The following is a 17918-nucleotide window of genomic DNA, read 5'->3' on the forward strand; positions in this document are numbered from 1 at the left end:
CAGATTGATATTCAGTGTTTTATGCAATAATGATGCAGATTCATCCCTTCTCTCCTTCCTCTCATCCTTTCTCTATCTCGCTCTGTCTCTCTTTCCCTCTCCCTCTCTTTTTTCTCTCACTCTCTCTTTCTCTGGGCGGAGAAATGAAAAGTGGGAGGCGTGTCTGTCTTGCTCTTCACGGAAGAGAGCCGCAGAGTCTGAACCTCCGCGTCCGACAGGCGCAAGGACGAACCGGGACCCCCTGACTCCGGACCCATCGCGGCCACAGGACGGGTTCTGGCCGGGCGGCGCAGCGACATGCCAGCCAGGCGCGCCTGAAGCCGCGCAGACCGCAGCGCAGCTCCGGGAGGACGGACAGGAGACATGGCCCACGTCGGCAACGGGGCGGCCGCCGAGGAGGAGGTGAGATCCCGCCGCTATCACGTTTCAGCCGGTCCCGTCCCTCCGGAGGCTCCGGTTACATCCCGGCTGGTTTCCTCCTTTAAATTCTCCCAAAAACCCTCCGGAGCCGGGATGTCACATCCTGTTCCTGACAAAACCTTCACTCATCGTCTTCAGCTGCTCTGCCTCACATGTTCTGTCAAATATTACCGTTTAAATGTAAATAACGAGGTAATAAACCAGACTGATTAAGAAAATACACACCTTTTTAAACGAGTTACGTAAACCTGACCAGGCTGGTTTTGAAACACATTTTCCTTTAATGTCACACCTTCTTATTCTTTGGTACATAGAAAAAAACACAGATATCCTTCCACACACTGTAAAAACACTGAAATAATCACAGATTCTCACTTGTAATTTTAGCAAATTTCACCCAATTTAAATTAAGTTTGGATTAAAGGTGCTGTGTGACAGATGTAGTGCCCTCTAGTGGTAAAGATGGTACATTACTCCAGGTTAAATTCCCTCCACTTATCAATGTGGAACTGACTGAAAAGTAGAAACGTTTTATTAGATAAAAATTAATTGAAAATATTCCTGCTGAGTCACGTTTTGGTTGTTTCTGCTTTAACGATTTAACTTTAAGGTTTGACGACATCCTTGTCACCAACCTCTTGCAAAATGGCTGCTTGAATGCTAATACTGCATCCATTTAGAAGAAACATGACAGCGTTTAAAGTCAAAATAATCCAGAGTTCTTCTGTAAATCCACATGCTGACATTTTTCTATTAAGTTTGAGAAATTAACTTAAATAGAAAGATTTTTTTTTTATCTGATTCACTTCCTTCCCGTTCGTTAGAGTCAAGATTTTCCACTTCCTCTTGACCTACTTACTATTTCAATGTCAGTCAGAAACGACTGCACAGCTCTTCATGGTTACATGTAACAGAAAAGCTGAGATGTTTTCTGTGGCTGCTGCCCGTTGAAGCAGGATTCGGGGCAGATCTCTGTTTCTCTCCATGGTTTAATGTGTAGTTGTGCTCTAGCTGCAGCCGCAGGGCTAAAATGGGAAAACCCAGGAAAAACGATCCGGGAGGCTTTTCTTTTCTAATTAACCCGGTTCAGACGAGAGCGGAGTGACTGACCACGCTTAGCAACATGCATGCAGTCAGTTCTCATTCAGAAAAACTAAAATATATGGGACAGAAATACTGTACATAGAACTTCAACTCAAAATAAAAGAACTGAAACAAAACAGGATGGAAGAATCAGTAAAAGGTTTTTCACAAAATCTCTGACAGATGAAAAATCACAAGAATGCACTGCAAAAACACCAAATCCTAACAAGTATTTTCAGTCTAGTTTATGGTGCAAATATCTTATTACACTGAAAATAAGACAAATCTAAGTTATAACTAGCTTTCATCAAGATGTAAGGTATTGTTTTAAGTCAATAATTTCTTAATATCGATTTTTTAAAAGTACTACTTCCACTGACAGATTATTTCACTTATAATGAGGGAAAATGTCTTGTTATTACACAACGCTGGACTTTTTTCTCGAGTTAAATTTTTGTTTTAGCCAAAGATCCACCAGAAACAGACACACAGCTTCTGTTAAAGTTTCACCAGTTTTATATTGAAAGAAAGAAACTGACATTTATTTTGCCTGATGTTATTTTTTGTTACTAATATGAATTATTGTCATTTTCGTTCTTAAAATAGCAAAATTTCCACTTAACTTTACACTTTGGTCTGTATGATGATGTAATTTTTAAATATTTAATGGTAGCAGTATAATAGACTTTTTACCAAATACCTTTTCAGTTATTTTTTGGACGACTACTTTTTACTTTAACTGAGTGAAAGGATGTAGAAGCAGCTCTGCTCCTATTAGAGGGTTTAATGTTCAGGTTCTCTGTGAAACTGTTTGTCATTGTGACGTTTTTTGAAGACTTATTGTGTGAACAAACTTAGTCATGTCATTTTTATTTAATGTCTTATTTAACAGAAACACCACAATCATCAGCAGAATATAGACACAGATCTGTTTGTAGTGGAAATGCTCTTCTGTCGGCCCGGGTTTCATATTTGTGCATCGATCCTCATAGAGCTCATAAAAGACTGACAGGAAGTCGTGGCTCTTTGGACGAAGTCCATGCAGCGTCCGGAGCATCCGGAGCGTCCGGAGCATCCGGAGCGCCGGAGAGTCCGGAGAGTCCGGAGCGTCCGGCCTCCCATCTTTAGGTTTTAGTACAGCTTATATGAGGCGCAGTGTCTCAGCCCCTCGTCTGCATCAGGATCGTTTCCTGTGCTTATTTTCTCCGTCTTCTTCTTCTGTGGCTCATTTATTCCTGTTTCCACTGAGAGCTGCTGAAATGAATCCGGCTCAGGTGAGCCGTTCACAGCCAGCCGATTATTAAACTGATCCATCAGCAGCGTGTAATCAGCTTTCAGTGATAGTGTCAGGTCCTGGCTGTGTGTGTGTGTGTGTGTGTGTGTGTGTGTGTGTGTGTGTGTGTGTGTGTGTAAATACCAGAGCTGATCCAGCCACCAGCTGTTTGCATCAGAACAACATGGCGACTCGTTCCTGTTGTCTTCCTGTTCATCCTGTCTGAACCTGAGAAATGTTTCAAACTGAAGGATTAAAGTTTAACTGGTTTTATCAGACTGTCTGGTTTCCCAGCTGCTTTGTTCTGTTTAAACTGGGGGTGTGCCAGTTTACCTCAGCGCCGGTGTGGTTTTTTACATTAATTATAAACTAGAGGGAGTGTTTACTTAGACTTATGTCTGAATTAAAGGATCGTCTAAGAAGCTTAAGAGACAAAACACTCGTAGTTTCAGATTAAAGGACATGTTTCCTGTTGCTTGGAAAATTAGGGAGATTTTTAATATTTGTTTTGATTAAATCTGTACCACCAATTATGTTTTAACAGGATTAATGTTAAAATCTGAATAAATCTCAAGTAATGATGTCAAATTTGAATTCAATTTATACTTTTAAGCTGAAAATACAAAATCTAATTTTAAATATAACCAAAAGAAACTGAAAACATAAAATCCTCCTTAAGGCTACGGAGACACATTCCTGCACATGAACAGTTTTACTTTATCTCTTAGTATTTTCTTCCATTTGGAAACGATTTTCCACAAACTGGAAATATTTCTGATACGTTTTGTGGCTTTAACTCTGCAGAAAGTCTCTTTTTCTGCAGGTTTTATGATGTTAGTCTTGGATTATCTTGGATTATCTGGTGATCTGCCTTCAGATCCAGACTCTGTTTTGTTAGAATGAAGTTTATTTTATTTGCCTGTGAAATGTAACGAGAATAAAAAACCAGAAACGGAACGATATTTTTTTCTTCAGCTCGGCTCTAATCTGATCTCTGGAAGCTTCATTCAGGCTCGTCGCGTTTCGGGGGAACTCAGCTGACGCTCGTTAAGCTCAGGAATGTGAGACTAACTGAGTTTATGGAAACTGGGATAAAGGTTCTCGTTGCTGACGCGGCGCAGAAACGCCATAAAAACACAAAGACACCAATTAACTATGTGCACAAAACGCTGTTCAAGTGTGCAGTGCCATGACCTTTGACCCTTTGCCAACTCAGGCCACTTTACCTACACAACTGACTTATAAATCTAAAGACATGACAGAAATATGAGGTTGAGTCATAATCTGTGTGAAAAACATGATCACTCATAAAAACAGCAGAAAAACTTTGGTGCAAATTTGCTGAAAACAATATTTTATATTTTATATGTTGTTAATCTGCCAAAATGTTTAAAAATGTGTTTAGCTGCGTTTATTTCTTCACATTTTTAGTCGATTCCATGAATAAAAGATTTCTAAAAAACACAAATTTGGTGTTTGTAGAGATTTTCTGAGTAAAGTTGTTGGCAGAAAGACTTTAGTTTCACATTGCAGGATTATTAAACCCTGAACTGACATTAATTTGCTTTTTGAACTTTGAGATTCTCTGGAATAGAAAAATGACGAGACAGGTTGACGTGTTTCCGTCGACGTTTTTATTCACATTTTGACGTTTCGCAGCAGAAAAGGTTGAAATGACAAAATTCAAAAATAACTTTCTCACTTTTAGGTTTTTACTGTCGCTTGAGAGGTTTATTTGTTTTTCTGTTTGTTGAATTTTCAGAAAAAGAGTCGATGCAATAAAGAGAAAACGCTGGATAAGTTCTGACATCGCAGACGCTGCCGGTCGCTGACGGCTCTTTGCCTTACCAGAGACACGAAACATCCATGCATGGCATCAACATCTGACGTTTTATTTCTGTTTTAGTCCTTTTTACTTCTTATTAACAGCTAAGAGAAAACTTTAGCTTACTGTCAACAGACAGAGAGCTTGAAGTGATGAATGGTGACAGAATTTGGCTTCTTTAGCAGAACATCCTTTAGTTTCCTGTTTGATTCTGTACCTTGGATTGTGTTGAGTTTGAGTTGGTTTTCTGTCAGTGAAGAGAAGAATAGATACGTCTGCTGCAGTATTAGACGGTTTTTAAAGATAAGACCAAGTGTTTAATCCTTCAAATGGGTCAATAAGATCCCACCACACAGGACAAAGTTTCCTCCGGATGTGTGAGAAAGTTTATTCCTCTTTTGGGAAGAATAAAACCTTTGTCTGGTTTCCTCTGGGCTTTTGAAGTCTTTGCTTCTGGTCCTTCCTGGTGGTTTATAGAGCATGTGGCCGGTAATCGGACGCAGCATGAAGGTCCTGACTAATTAATGAAAGGTGCAGCTGTTACTGGAGAACCTGTCTGTCTCTGAACGCTCCGTGTTTCTAAAGGTGCAGTGCCTGGTTTTATCTGTTTCCTCTCTGGTCTTAACTCATAGTTACCATCTTGGTCACTTAGTAACTGGATTACTAGTTAGTAATCCAGTTGATGCTTAGACACTTTAAGAGGGATGCTGGTCATTTTAAAGCTCATATGTAAAGATGAAAGAATTTAGATGTGTGAATTTACCGGTTCTGCACTTCTGCAGAGTGAAAGTACTAAATTATTGTTGTAATTAAAAATTAGTTGGAACCCCCTCCGTCTGCCTCAGTCTTTGTGCACCGTCTGCAGCTCCACCCACCTGGCATGATGTTGGTGGTCAGAGGGCCTGATGGCGCCGATACAGTCGCTTTTGTGAATGCATGAATTAATGAGTTCATAACCTACCTTCTTACCTGCCAAACTACCTCATTACCAGCCTATCTAGTTCTCTACCTACCCACCTCACTATTTACCCCCTGGTAGATCGTTAGGTCAGATCTACCTGCCCCCTAACCTGGCAACCAACCTGTTGACCTGGCAACCAACCTGTTGACCTGGCTACCAACCCGTTGACCTGGCAACCAACCTGTTGACCTGGCAACCAACCTGTTGACCTGGCTACCAACCCGTTGACCTGGCTGTCTCTATCTCCTGACTAGTTACCCTTTGACCTTGTTACTTTCCCATTCAAAGGAAGACAGGTACTTACCTTTTCTCCTGGTTAGCTGGTTCCTGACCATCTACCCCCTGACCCGGCCACCTAGCTCAGTAGCTGCCTACCTGTCCATTGACTGGCCATCTTGCTTTCTACCTGCCTGTCCTACTGGGATATCCAGCTAACTAGCTATACTTGCTAATCTAGCTGTACCAACACCTAAATCAGAGCTTCGTCGTCTCCTCCCTGTCCTGCTCACAGGTCATCAGCGTCCGGTTGTTAGAGACTTGTGTTGTGTTGTAACATGCTGGCCTGGCTGATTCAACAACAGTTGCCTGTTTTTAGACGCACACAGTAGGAGCTTATGGTGCTGCTGTGAGGAATGCTGTGAATGCTGGAAGCAGACTGAAACCTGACAGTCTGCTTTAACAGACAGGAAGTGATGCGTCTGAAACGAGGGTGTGAAAGCGACTGTTTGGACGGAATTATGATTAATGTTTCCTGAAAGTATTCTGAGAAGTGTGTGTGTGTGTGTGTGTGTGTGTGTGTGTGTGTGTGTGTGTGTGTGTGTGTTGTACTTGTTTTTAATGGTCAGTCCAACAAAATAAAGCTAATTGTAGCACACAAAAGCACATTTATTATTTTGAACTGAGCATATTGAACATATTTTATTTGCTTTTTAAACCCAACATATTTTGTCTACCAACCCGTTGACCAGGATAAGATAGAAAATATCATTTCTGCTTTTATTTAATTTGTCCTTCAGTTATTTAGAAACATTTCTGAGAGCATGCTTTAGGTTGCTGTTGCTTTACTTTGTTTTCTGGTTGTTTTCTATTTCTGAAGCTGTTTTTGTCTCTAGCATGTTGGCTAACTCTGACTTACTCCTGCTAGCATGGAGGCTAAAGTTAGCTTAAATGCTACGTTTAGCTTGTTGACGTACATTCACTGTCTCCTCCTTCACTCTGTTCACTGAGTGAATTACCAAATATGTTTCTTTTATGTGTTTTGTAAGAACTTTTAAATACCTTTGTAGAGATAAATCCTTTATTTTTAATCTATAGAGCTGCAACAGATTGATTTGGAGGTTGTTTTGTTTTGTTTGGTTTTTTCTTTATCAAAATGTAAGTTTTGTGTTTATTTCCATTTTTGTAGCTTTTGTACCATTTTATAAGACATTATTCTTTGTTAAATGTTTTCTGTGTCTTTACATTTTCAGAATTATGTGTTTAATCTTGACTGAGCTCAGGTTTAGAAATGTCCGTACTGCTTGCATCATGTCCACAGCTCCCTGCAGTTTGACCTGTTTATGCACAGTGAGCAGATTCATATTGAGTGTTTCCCTTCGATGCGCGGCTGATGGCTGAGGCCGGCTGTGCAGCGCGGCTGGTCTGGACGGTGGAGGCTGGATGGCTGCAGCCTGCAGGCAGAGTTCCTCTTTATGAGGCTGTGGCTGCAGCTGGATGCGGTTATGTAAGGAGCTGCTGGACAGCTATTATTAGCCTGTTACTGAGGCTCTGAAGAAACACTGTGAGGTTTACTTTACTCATGTTGAAGCCGCACAAATATGCTTTGGGAAAATCCATACAGGTGGAGGTGGGCAGGATGGTTTTGTATTTGAAAATGAAATGCAGATTAGTTTTGAGCAAAACAGAATATTTTTGTGTAACGATTTCCTCTCTAAGAGTGAAAACTAAGATTTGAAATGTGAGACTCTGGTTTTCTGAGGACTTTGTTTACGAGCTTTGCTTAATTTGCATCATAGCAGATCCTTTAGCGGTTTGCTTTCCGGACCAGGTCACGTCTCCAGCCGACACCCTGCACACCCAAACTGTTACAAAATGCTGCAAAGCAAAGGTTTTACTGTAGAGGGAGGCAGCCATTTTGGTTCAAAGGGTTATTTTTGGTATTTTTTGATATTTAGACACCGTGAGGGATTAAAAGTTATCAAAATGTAATGTGTGTTTCAACATTTCACCAAAATATGTTGTAGCAGAGGGTTTGTGCTGAGCTGTGATGATCCTGTATCTAAAGTGTTTGATCCATTTGTGAGGATTTTTCGTGAAGCAGAGCAGCTAGCTCACCTCAGTGTTTCTGTTTCAGGACTGCTTTGAGGATGCCTTCGATCGGATACCTTCGTAAGTACGCACTTACTAACACACAGTGTTATAAGAGCTGAAAATGTCTCTCTGTGTCGTTTTCACTTCCTGTCAGGCTGCAGTTTCTCCTTCTGTCTCTTGCTTTGTCACTTTCGGTGTTGATTGGTCAGTGTGTGTTTGTTCTTATGTCATGTGAGGACCAGAACTTGACCAGACCAACTGGGCCACTTTTATAAAACTGTATTTTCTTGTAATTTTGTTATTTTATGTCAAAGTCTTGAATTAAATTTAGGTTTACTCACAATGTTAGTACAAATAGTTATGTGCAGTACACATCTTTTGCCTTTCACACGTTTATAAATGCGTTGTTTCTCAGTATTGTTGAGTTTTACGCATACCGTGATCTGTGGGCGCCCCCTGGTGGTCCGCCAGGTACTGCATATAAATGATGCATACAACAGTGAGAGCTGTTTCTTAAAACATAAAGTTTTAGTGTTTAGTCTGACTGTAAAACTTTATGTTCTTGTGTTTGCCAATATATCCTAGAATGTTGAGAACTAGAGAGCTGCTGCGTCCGGGTGCACAAAGACGCAAAGATCACAGATCCTTCCCCCCATCACTGTTAGAAAACAAGACACTAGAGAGCAGTGAGGGTTATAAAATCTAACAGACTCTTCCTGTGCGGTTGGTTTCATTTATCTCCGTGTGTGTGTGTGTGTGTGTGTGTGTGTGTGTGTGTGTGTGTGTGTGTGTGTGTGTGTGTGTGTGTGTGCGTGCAGGGCTTGTCAGATGGACCTGCAGACTGCCATCCAGGAGACTCAGTGCGCTCTCAACCTCGTCCTCAACAACAGGTTCTCTCAGGCTCTGGACCTGCTGAAGCCGTGGTGAGGCTCTTTTCAAACTCGTGTTGATGTCGGAAAAATAACCTAAAGTAAATCCCAGATGTTTTTCTAGGGGGAATCCTGTGTGAAAATAAATTTCCCTTAATCTAATTGCTGGTTTCCAGCTGATGACCAACAATGAGTCTTTTATTGTGAAAGGAATTTAAACACATTCTTCTTCCTCCTCTTCTCCTTTGCTGAATTGTTTTAATTCACCCATTGGAGGTTTTCAGGATTTAACTGGACACCCACCTTCCATAATTATAGATAATTAAACTATTCAGCATCCTGTTGACTTCCTTGTTGTTTTATTCCTTGTGTCTTTATTTTTTCATCTTTTTCTATCCCTCTATCATTTTATCCTAAATCCCTTATTCAAAACCTTTCCTTGTGTTCTTCCTAAATTGTATTCTCCTTTCTTCTATTCTTTGTTGTTTATCTTGTTTTTTTTTTCTTCTCTGCTTCCTTGCCACAATTCCTCCTTTCCTTCCGTCCCTCCTTGCGTCCTGTCACCTCCTTTCTTTCCTCTCCTGGTTGGAATCAAACCAGTTCCTCACTGGTTCCTCCCCTCCATCAGAACTGGTCGTCGTTCCATCCCTGAACCGGCTCCGGTCCCGTTTTGGGTCGCTGTGTTCAGGTTCTGCGGTCCTAACCGACCCGTTGTGTGTTCAGGTGGAAGCACAGCATGTACCACGCTCTGGGCTACAGCAGCATCCTGGTCATGCAGGCCACCATGACCTTTGACCAGAAGGACATCCAGACGGCCATGGAGACCATCAAGCAGGCGCTGCAGACCTGCCACCGGTAAGATGGCCGCCTTTAACCTGACCGCCGCCAGGAACAAACGTCACATTTCACATCAACACGCATCAGAACTGTGGGTCAGTTTCAGCTGAACTCTGTTCTGATAAAGTCCTGAACTGGTTTCCATCTGATGGGTTTGATGGTACCGGTGAGTCGGCCCAGTTTGGCTGAAGTATCGTGAACTACATCCAGTTCCTCTGACGTTTATACGTCTGAAGCTTTTTCACATCTTTGGTTACAGAAACAAACTTCACTGCATTTCGTTTGGATTTGATGGAACCAACACAGAGTTGTACATATTTGTGACGCTAGGCGGCGCCATTTTCACTCAAGCTCAGTCAGATTGGTTGGATTGAATCTGTGAATGTCAGTTTTCAAGGCTTCTCACAGGTTTCCACTTATATTTAGACTTTAACTAGACCGTTCTGATGCATGAAGATGCTCTGAACTAAACCATCCAATAATAATCTCCACCAGTTGTCCTGCTGGAAATCTGGACTTCATGCTAGTCTGCAGTCAGTTAGCAGGTTTCTCTCCAGCATGATGCAGCCACCACCATGTTTCAGCCTCTGGACGGTGTGTTCAGGGACACTGGGTCGACTCCTCTGTACCTCTGAGTTTGTACCGAGATAAAAATGTTGCATTTTGGTCTCATGTGACCAGAAAACCTGCAGCAGGAACCAAAGACTCTGAAATGTTTCTGCAGGTTCAGAAAGAGAAACTCGGTGGTCGTTTCTCTGTCCAGCCTGATCAGCAAGCAGTCCAGCTTACAGGAAGGTACGAACCACTGGTTTAACTGGGAACCACTGGATTTAACTGGGAACCACTGGGTTTAACTGGGAACCACTGGGTTTAACTGGGCAGTAGAACCAGAAAGCCGTAGAAAACCGTGGCCTGTCTTTGTGTTGCAGAGGAAATGCACGCAGAGCTCTGCTACGCCGAGTGCCTTCTGCAGAAAGCAACGCTCACTTTCATACAGGTCAGAGTCACTGGTATTAAATCAGCTCAACGTATTTGAATCATGTTCATCCCTCAGTAAAATCACTGATGACAACATGTTACCCACTGATAAATAAATAAATAAACTCTCCTTCATGTAGGATGAATTTTTGTAAATTAAGTGGTTTTCTTGCAGTAGTTTTTGTGGAAGTTTCCTCTTTGTCCACTTTGCTTCATCACTTGTTTCTTAAAGTCAAAATGTTTTTTGAAGTTAAAGCCAACAGGTGTGAAGGTTCTGCCAACTTTTAAATCTGACAGGAAAACCTAAGATTTAACGGCTGCTGATGTCAGTTTAGTGTAAATAAACTCGTCTTTTCTGTCCTTATTTTCCAGGATGAGAACATGATCAGTTTCATAAAAGGAGGAATCAAGATTCGAACAAGCTACCAAATCTACAAGTGAGTGATGAAGGAACAGCTGAAGCTGCCTCCATCAGAGACATCGTTTACATAATATAACATCAGGCTCTGTGCTTCTCGTCAGGGACTGTCAGAACCTGCTGAACATCAGCCAGGACAAGGCGGAGCAGTTAAATTCGTTCAAACAGTTTGAGGGCGGAGTCAAGCTGGGCATCGGCTCGTTTAACCTGGTGGGTGAAGAAAATGGTTAAATTAATTTAAACTGATGTGAAAGTTTTCTAAAGCGTTTCTGTTTTTAAACACAGAAAAGCTCATATTTTGGATTCTGCTGCGTTTGTCACTGTATCATCAGCATATCGGCAAACATTCCTAAAGTTTTACAGTACAAAGGATACAAATTATAATTAGGTGTACATTATTAATTAATTCATTCAGTTTGATTTCTTTGTTCATTTTAAATGTCTCTCCTTCCTCAGTAGATTTTAAGGTTGTTGGAGTTTATTGGGTTTTTAAACACAAACACATCTTTAAATGTTTGCCCATTTTTTGGATTCTGCTGCGTTTGTCACTGTATCATCAGCATATCGGCAAACATTCCTAAAGTTTTAAAAGATTTAAATTATACACTATAAATTATATTTAGCTGTACTTTGTTAATGAATCTTTGAATCTGATTCTTTGTTCCAGATGTTGTCTCTCCTTCCTCAGAAGATTTTAAGGTTGTTGGAGTTTATTGGCTTCTCAGGAAACAGGGTGAGTTTTTCGTCTGCAGATATTTCATTAAAGCAGGACCCGAATGTCCGTGTCAGGAAGAGAGGTGGCCGTCTCACTGCCCGTTTCTCCTGCAGGGTTTTGGTTTGTCTCAGCTGAGGGAGGGAGCAGCCAGCCAAAGTCTGCGCTCCATAATCTGCGTGCTGACGCTGCTCTTCTATAACACATACGTGTCGCTGATCCTGGGTAGGAAATTTCTACAAATCTCTATTTGTTTGACGTCCTAACCTGAATATTTCACTTCATCGGTTTTCAGTTGCTTGTTTCTGTTTTTGATGTAAGGAACTGGGGAGGGGAACCTGACGGAGGCCGAAGCTCTGCTGGAGCCGTACCAACAAAAATACCCCAAAGTGAGACCAACAGAGACTCTGTTCGATTACGTATTGATCCTTTGGGATTGATAGATGGATTTATGGTTTTTGTTTCTTTCAGGGCTCCATAATCCTCTTCTACTCTGCTCGCGTCGCCACCCTGCGAGGAAACTTTGAGAAGGTTCGTTCATTTAGACTCTCAGAGCTGTGCAGTATAAACGTTTATTTTTACAACATCTTGATCCGTTTATTGCAAAGTGACCTTAAAAACTGAAACTCAACCTATAACGGCTTCGTTTTGGCTGTTAATCTGTCACTACTCACAATCAGAGCCCAAAAATAAACCCAGCAGTTTTTAGAAGACGACTAATTTCAATCCCTAATTTTTATTGACACTTTTATGAAACAAACAGGAAAAAAGACTCGATAGTGAAAGGTGATATTTGTAAAACCTGCTAGTTTGTAATGTTTTCTAACATAATCTGTTCTTATCTAGAAAATATTCATTCATATCATGATCCACGTTTTCCCCATCACTGATCTCATCTCTAACATAAACCTAAATAAAGTATTACATTTATAAATTTAATCTATTTACTGTTGTATTTTCTATTCTTACATTATTTTTGACAGAAGTAAGAGCAAAACAGAAAAAGTTTGGCATGAAGTTCATCTTCCTGAACTTTTAAAAGATTTTTAAACTTTATTTTTTAATAACACCTTCCTCTAAATATTAGATCTTTGGTATTTTAAAAGTTTTATTCCACGTTCGTACAGCAGGTCCATCCGGTTGTGTCACTGCAGCCTGAATGGCCCGAATCTTTCAACGAAGACAAATCAGATGTTTTTTCCACTTTTATATGTGGAATTAAATTTGATATGTATCTTATAGTTTGCAAAGTGTCTTCAGTCACATTTCATCCAACTTAAGTCATCACTGAGACGCAACATAAACAATGGCTTAGATATGTAGCTATATATGTTTAAAATTTACTTGAGCTTCTAAAACACAACTTTCTCCAAATATTAAAGTATTTACTTGTAGTACAGATCATCGTTTTTACCAATATAGCAAAAAAAGTTTCTTCTTTTTAAAACCATGTTTCTAAAGAAATATTGAAAAACATCTATTTACTCTTTCATAATTTTTGTAAGATTTCAAGCTAAATATTCCCAGAACGTTTCAGATGATGCGTCTGATTTCTCCCTGCTTGTTGTGTAACTTTTACCAGACGCTGAAACTTTAAGCTCGTTGTTTAAAATGTTTGAGCCGCATGTTTAAAGATCCGCTCTCTGCTGAAGGCGAAGTCCAGGTTTGAGGAGTGCATCAGCAGCCAGCAGGAGTGGAAGCAGATCCACCACCTGTGTTACTGGGAGCTGATGTGGACTCACTCCTTCCAGCAGGAGTGGCAGCAGGCGTACCGATACGCTGACCTGCTGTGCAAAGAGAGCCGCTGGTCAAAGGTCAGCCCTGCTGCAGGTCCTCACAGCCTGAACAAACTCAGAGGCTCATCGGTGTGTCTGTTGTTTGTAGGCGATCTATATGTACCAGAAAGCAGCGATCCTCAGCATGATGACGGAAGATGACGTGAGGAAGACTGGAGAAGACATCGTAGAAGTCTTCAGGTTGTTTTTATTCCACATCCATAAACCGTCATTATATCCGTCGTAACAAACAAAAAAACTCAAAGACAAGCAGGAATGTTTTAATTGTCTCAGTTAACGAAGGCCAGACATGTTTGGAAGTAAACTTGAAAAGGTTTTTCACCATGAAATCACTTTTTCTAAAGATTAAATAAAGAAATAGATATTTGTTTGATGGTGTAAAAACTTTCATTGTATGGCAAAATAAGCTTAAAAAAGTGAGTGAAAGCATTTTGAAAACCTCTTTTTCAGTCATAATTTGTGGCGGGAGTGGAACTAAAAATGTGTCTGTTGAGGTTTTGTTTGTCGTTGCTGCAGGGTTGAACGTTTTTTAGGCTCAGTGGTGTGAAGATGTTTCTGTGTGCAGGCAGGTGGAGGGGCTGAAACAGCGGCTGGCCGGAAAGTCGATTCCCATGGAGAAGTTCGCAGTGAGGAAATCCAGACGCTACAAAGCTGCTCAGCCCGTCCCGCTGGTCATCCCCGCTCTGGTACGCAACAAACACCAGCTCCACTGAAACTGGGAACAGATGGAGAAAAATGGAAAAATTCTCAGTCATAAAGATGAATTTGTGTTTTTGTCTGTAGGAGATGATGTACGTCTGGAACGGCTTCAACATCGTTGGGAAGAGAGCCGACTACACCGAGTCCCTGCTGGTCACCATCGAGAAAGCTGAGCAGCAGCTTCGCAACGACACAAGTGAGCTCAACAATTCACTTCTGTTAGAAACATCCAGTGATGTAACGGTTACCCATGGAAACATGAAAACCAGATCTGCTCTCCTCTATGGAGAGAAAAAACATGGCAAACGCGATATAAACTGCAAAACAGAAAAATAAATGCAACAGAAAAAGGCTGCAGCTCAAAAGGCTGCAGCTCAAAAGGCTGCAGCTCAAAATGCTGCAGCTCAAAATGCTGCAGCTCAAAATGCTGCAGCTATGCCTGCTGCAATGAACTATAAATCAATTAATCACATGATAAATTAAAATGAACTCAATCATTTCCTTTCGCATGGTTTATTATTTTTCTCTTTTCTTTCTTTCTACCAAAATCTGGATGATAAAAGTTTTCAGTCTGGTGTTTTGGTCTCAACTGACTTTTACAGTGAAATCAACCGAATAAAAACGATATTAGCTGATCAACTTTTGAAAGCCTTACAGGAGTTAACACACAAAAGCTGTTTTGAGGATGTGAGGAAGTAAAATTCAAACGGAGCATCATCCAGCTTTACGTCAGAGTCTTTATGAGCATGCTAGCATGCTAACATGCTAACAGTTTGCTTTCCGTCTCTCAGATCCGTCCGAGTTCCACCCAGATGACAGCGGCCTGGTCCAGATGCTGAAGGGTCTCTGCCTGAAACATCTGGGCAGGTTGCTTCAGGCTGAGCTCTGCTTCACACAGGTCCTCTCCAGGTAACACACACACACACACACACACACACACACACACAGATAACCTGGTTTAGCCTCTCCCTGCTGCTGTTTACGTCCTCCTGGTAAAGCTCACATCTGTGTGTGTTTGCAGCGAGAGTCGGATCAGATACGACCACTACCTGATCCCGTTCTCCCTCTATGAGTTGGGTCTGCTGTACAAACAACAGGGCGACTTCGTTAAGGCCACCTCTTACATCGAGAAAGCCAAGTAAGTTCATCTTTGATTCAACAGACATTAATTACATTTAAAACCTGTTAACATGTTTTAAATGAACACAAGTTTTGCTTTAATAAATCCTCAGTTTTGCCTTAAAAAAACCAAACATGAGCTGCGTTTCCATTACAAATGTGCACAAAATTTTGTCAATGTTTCGCTAATGTCAAAAACAAAACCATAATTTCACAAATACAATGTTTCCATTAAATAAGAAACTCAACAAAAATAACATGTGAAGAAGTTTTACTCGACAAATCATTTAAAAACTTTCTGCGCCATCATCCTCCAGCTACTTCCTGTTGTCTTCTTTGTGGTTTTCGCCAGAAGCAATATCTGCTTGTTGATTAAGACTCGTGATGTGAAAAAAGTGTTTCCATTACAGTTTGAGAAATAAACCAAGTTTGATACGGCCAAAAAAAAAACACCTCATCTTATCAATAAAACATATAAAAAAACAAGAGTTTTTTAGAAATAAATAAGCTAATTTATTTTCAAAATGTCAAATCGCTCCAGTTTGTCATATGAGACAATGTTTCATCTTAGGATCACACCTGATAGTCCAGTTGAGACCCGGTTCAAAACTAATTGAAAAATATGTTCCCCTCCTCACCTCTGGGGGCGCTGCACCAAGAACCACTGGAGGAAACATCTCAAAACCCTAGAAGAAGACACTGAACGCAGCGTCCTTCCTCACAAAATATAAACAGAAATGGAGCAGCGTCAGATTTTATCAGTTGGAGGATTTGTCTTCAGTCTGGTTAAAACCATGAGCCGTTTCTCCCGCTAGTGCTAAACTCGCTAACGTTTGTTTTAGTTGCACCAAACGAACCGGATCTTCTAGTCAAACGAACCAGAGTTTGAACAGAGGGCTCATGTGAACGCAGCCTTGGGTCGCCTTTGCTCTGACGTAAAACCACACACCTCTGCAGCTTATCTCTGTCCTGCTCCTGTAGTAAACTGCTGTAAAAACATCAACAACTGAGATATAAAGTTATTCATCTGAACTTTGACCTGAAAGAGTCACCGTGTGACGTAGCAGCTTTTAGTGCCTATTTAGGATCACAGAATCGGTTTATCTGCAGTGACTGACGTTTGTTCTCCGTCAGGACGAACTACAAGGATTACTCCATGGAGTCCAGGCTTCACTTCAGGATCCACGCGGCGCTCAGCAGCCTGAAAGGCTCGCCTGTCAGCACGCCGTGACCTCAGCTGGAAAACGTCCGGTTCACGTCACGCTTCCGCTTCAGCATTCACACCAACAGATCGCTTCAGCATTCACACCAACAGATCGCTTCAGCATTCACACCAACAGATCGCTTCAGCATTCACACCAACAGATCGCTTCAGCATTCAGATTCACACCAACAGATCGCTTTCCGCTCCATAAACCCGTCAGCCTGATGAAGCTTTAGATTCAGGCTCAGCTTTCTCATTGTCAGTTTGTTCAGAAGTTAATGATCCATTAAGGAAGTCGGATTGAATTTGTTCACAAATGTTTCTGCTGCATCTTTGATTCACCAAAAAGCACAAAGTGAAAACCAAACTTATTATTCCAAAAAAGACCAAAACTTCTGGGAAAAATGACAAGTGGGATTTTAACTGCCTGTCTTTGGCTTTATTTTACTTTAATTATTTTTTAAAAACACAAATCATGACCCTACACTACAATAACTAATAATAAAATTTGTGATAAACTGCTAAATTCCAGTACAGATAGTGAAACCCTAAAGTCTCTGTAACAGGAGAAACGTTTATTTCTAACTGCTTTAGTTCTGTAGAAACGCGTCATGCAGTCACAGCCTTTTCACCAGTGGTGGCCTAAATAAATAAGCTGAATTCACTCATTCCAAGCTCACACACACACACACACACAAACAAGCTGCTACGCACATCTGAAGGAGATTACACACACAAACGGCGGTAATTGCACATTTTTAGCAGCAATAGAAGATTTTTATGTTCTTGTTATTGGATGATTTGTCAGGTTTTTGTTGGGTTCATGCTGAGAAGCCGAAGGCTTTGATTTATTGTTGAGTTTCTCAAATACAGAGCAGCTTTTGATTCAGTCAAGGTTTTCTGCACCATTAGTTAGCTTAGCGTCTAGCTAAGCTAGCTTGGCTAAAGCTAGCTGTAGAGGTGGCTAACACCAGTTCTTAGTCACCAGGATCTCTGTAACATTATAAATGTTGGAAACCCAACATTATTGTCTTTACTAGTTCAAACACGTCAGCATTAACATTAATATGTTTAAATGTGGAGTTCCACAAAGTTGTGTACTCGGTACGCTATGTTTTAAATTTACGTTTAAGATTAAATAAATATTTAAATTTCTGTTATAATTTAATTACAGAAGATTACAGTTCCCCAGACAAGCTCACCAACTTGTCTTTAAGTAAGTGATGAAGAGTCGATGACGGTTAATGACAGATGAGAAATAAAAAGCATCTCAGTGTTACTTGGTACCAGAACGTCTGTCGTTAGCGGCTCAGTATTACATGGTACAATCAATCTACTCTTTGATCAGCACATTGAAAATACTAATAATAACAGGAAGTTTGACTAACGAGATTAAAAAATTATATTTTCAGGG

The 17918-nt window shown here is 40.8% G+C and overlaps 1 protein-coding gene and 1 long non-coding RNA gene across 2 annotated transcripts in view; one reads left to right on the forward strand and one right to left on the reverse strand.

The window, feature by feature from the left end:
- ttc39b (tetratricopeptide repeat domain 39B) lies at positions 1-17649 on the forward strand. The gene is made up of 19 exons (XM_015036532.1): positions 1-402; positions 7916-7950; positions 8691-8795; positions 9465-9596; positions 10303-10373; positions 10508-10575; positions 10929-10993; positions 11079-11184; positions 11642-11707; positions 11803-11911; positions 12008-12075; positions 12158-12217; positions 13339-13500; positions 13571-13662; positions 14048-14168; positions 14266-14377; positions 14973-15090; positions 15203-15319; positions 16435-17649. The coding sequence occupies exons 1-19, from the start codon at positions 364-366 to the stop codon at positions 16529-16531; spliced, it is 1743 nt and encodes a 580-aa protein (XP_014892018.1). The 5' UTR covers positions 1-363; the 3' UTR covers positions 16532-17649.
- The window catches only part of LOC106949965 (uncharacterized), a 20973-nt gene continuing 18870 nt past the window's right edge, over positions 15816-17918 (reverse strand). The window contains exon 3 of the long non-coding RNA XR_001425508.1: positions 15816-15999. This is a non-coding gene — a long non-coding RNA (uncharacterized LOC106949965). The remainder of the gene's footprint in view (positions 16000-17918) is intronic.

This window comes from Poecilia latipinna, unplaced genomic scaffold (assembly GCF_001443285.1).
Source record: "Poecilia latipinna isolate Pla-1442-1.1 unplaced genomic scaffold, P_latipinna-1.0 Scaffold371, whole genome shotgun sequence".
In the NCBI taxonomy this organism is placed as follows: Eukaryota; Metazoa; Chordata; class Actinopteri; order Cyprinodontiformes; family Poeciliidae; genus Poecilia; species Poecilia latipinna.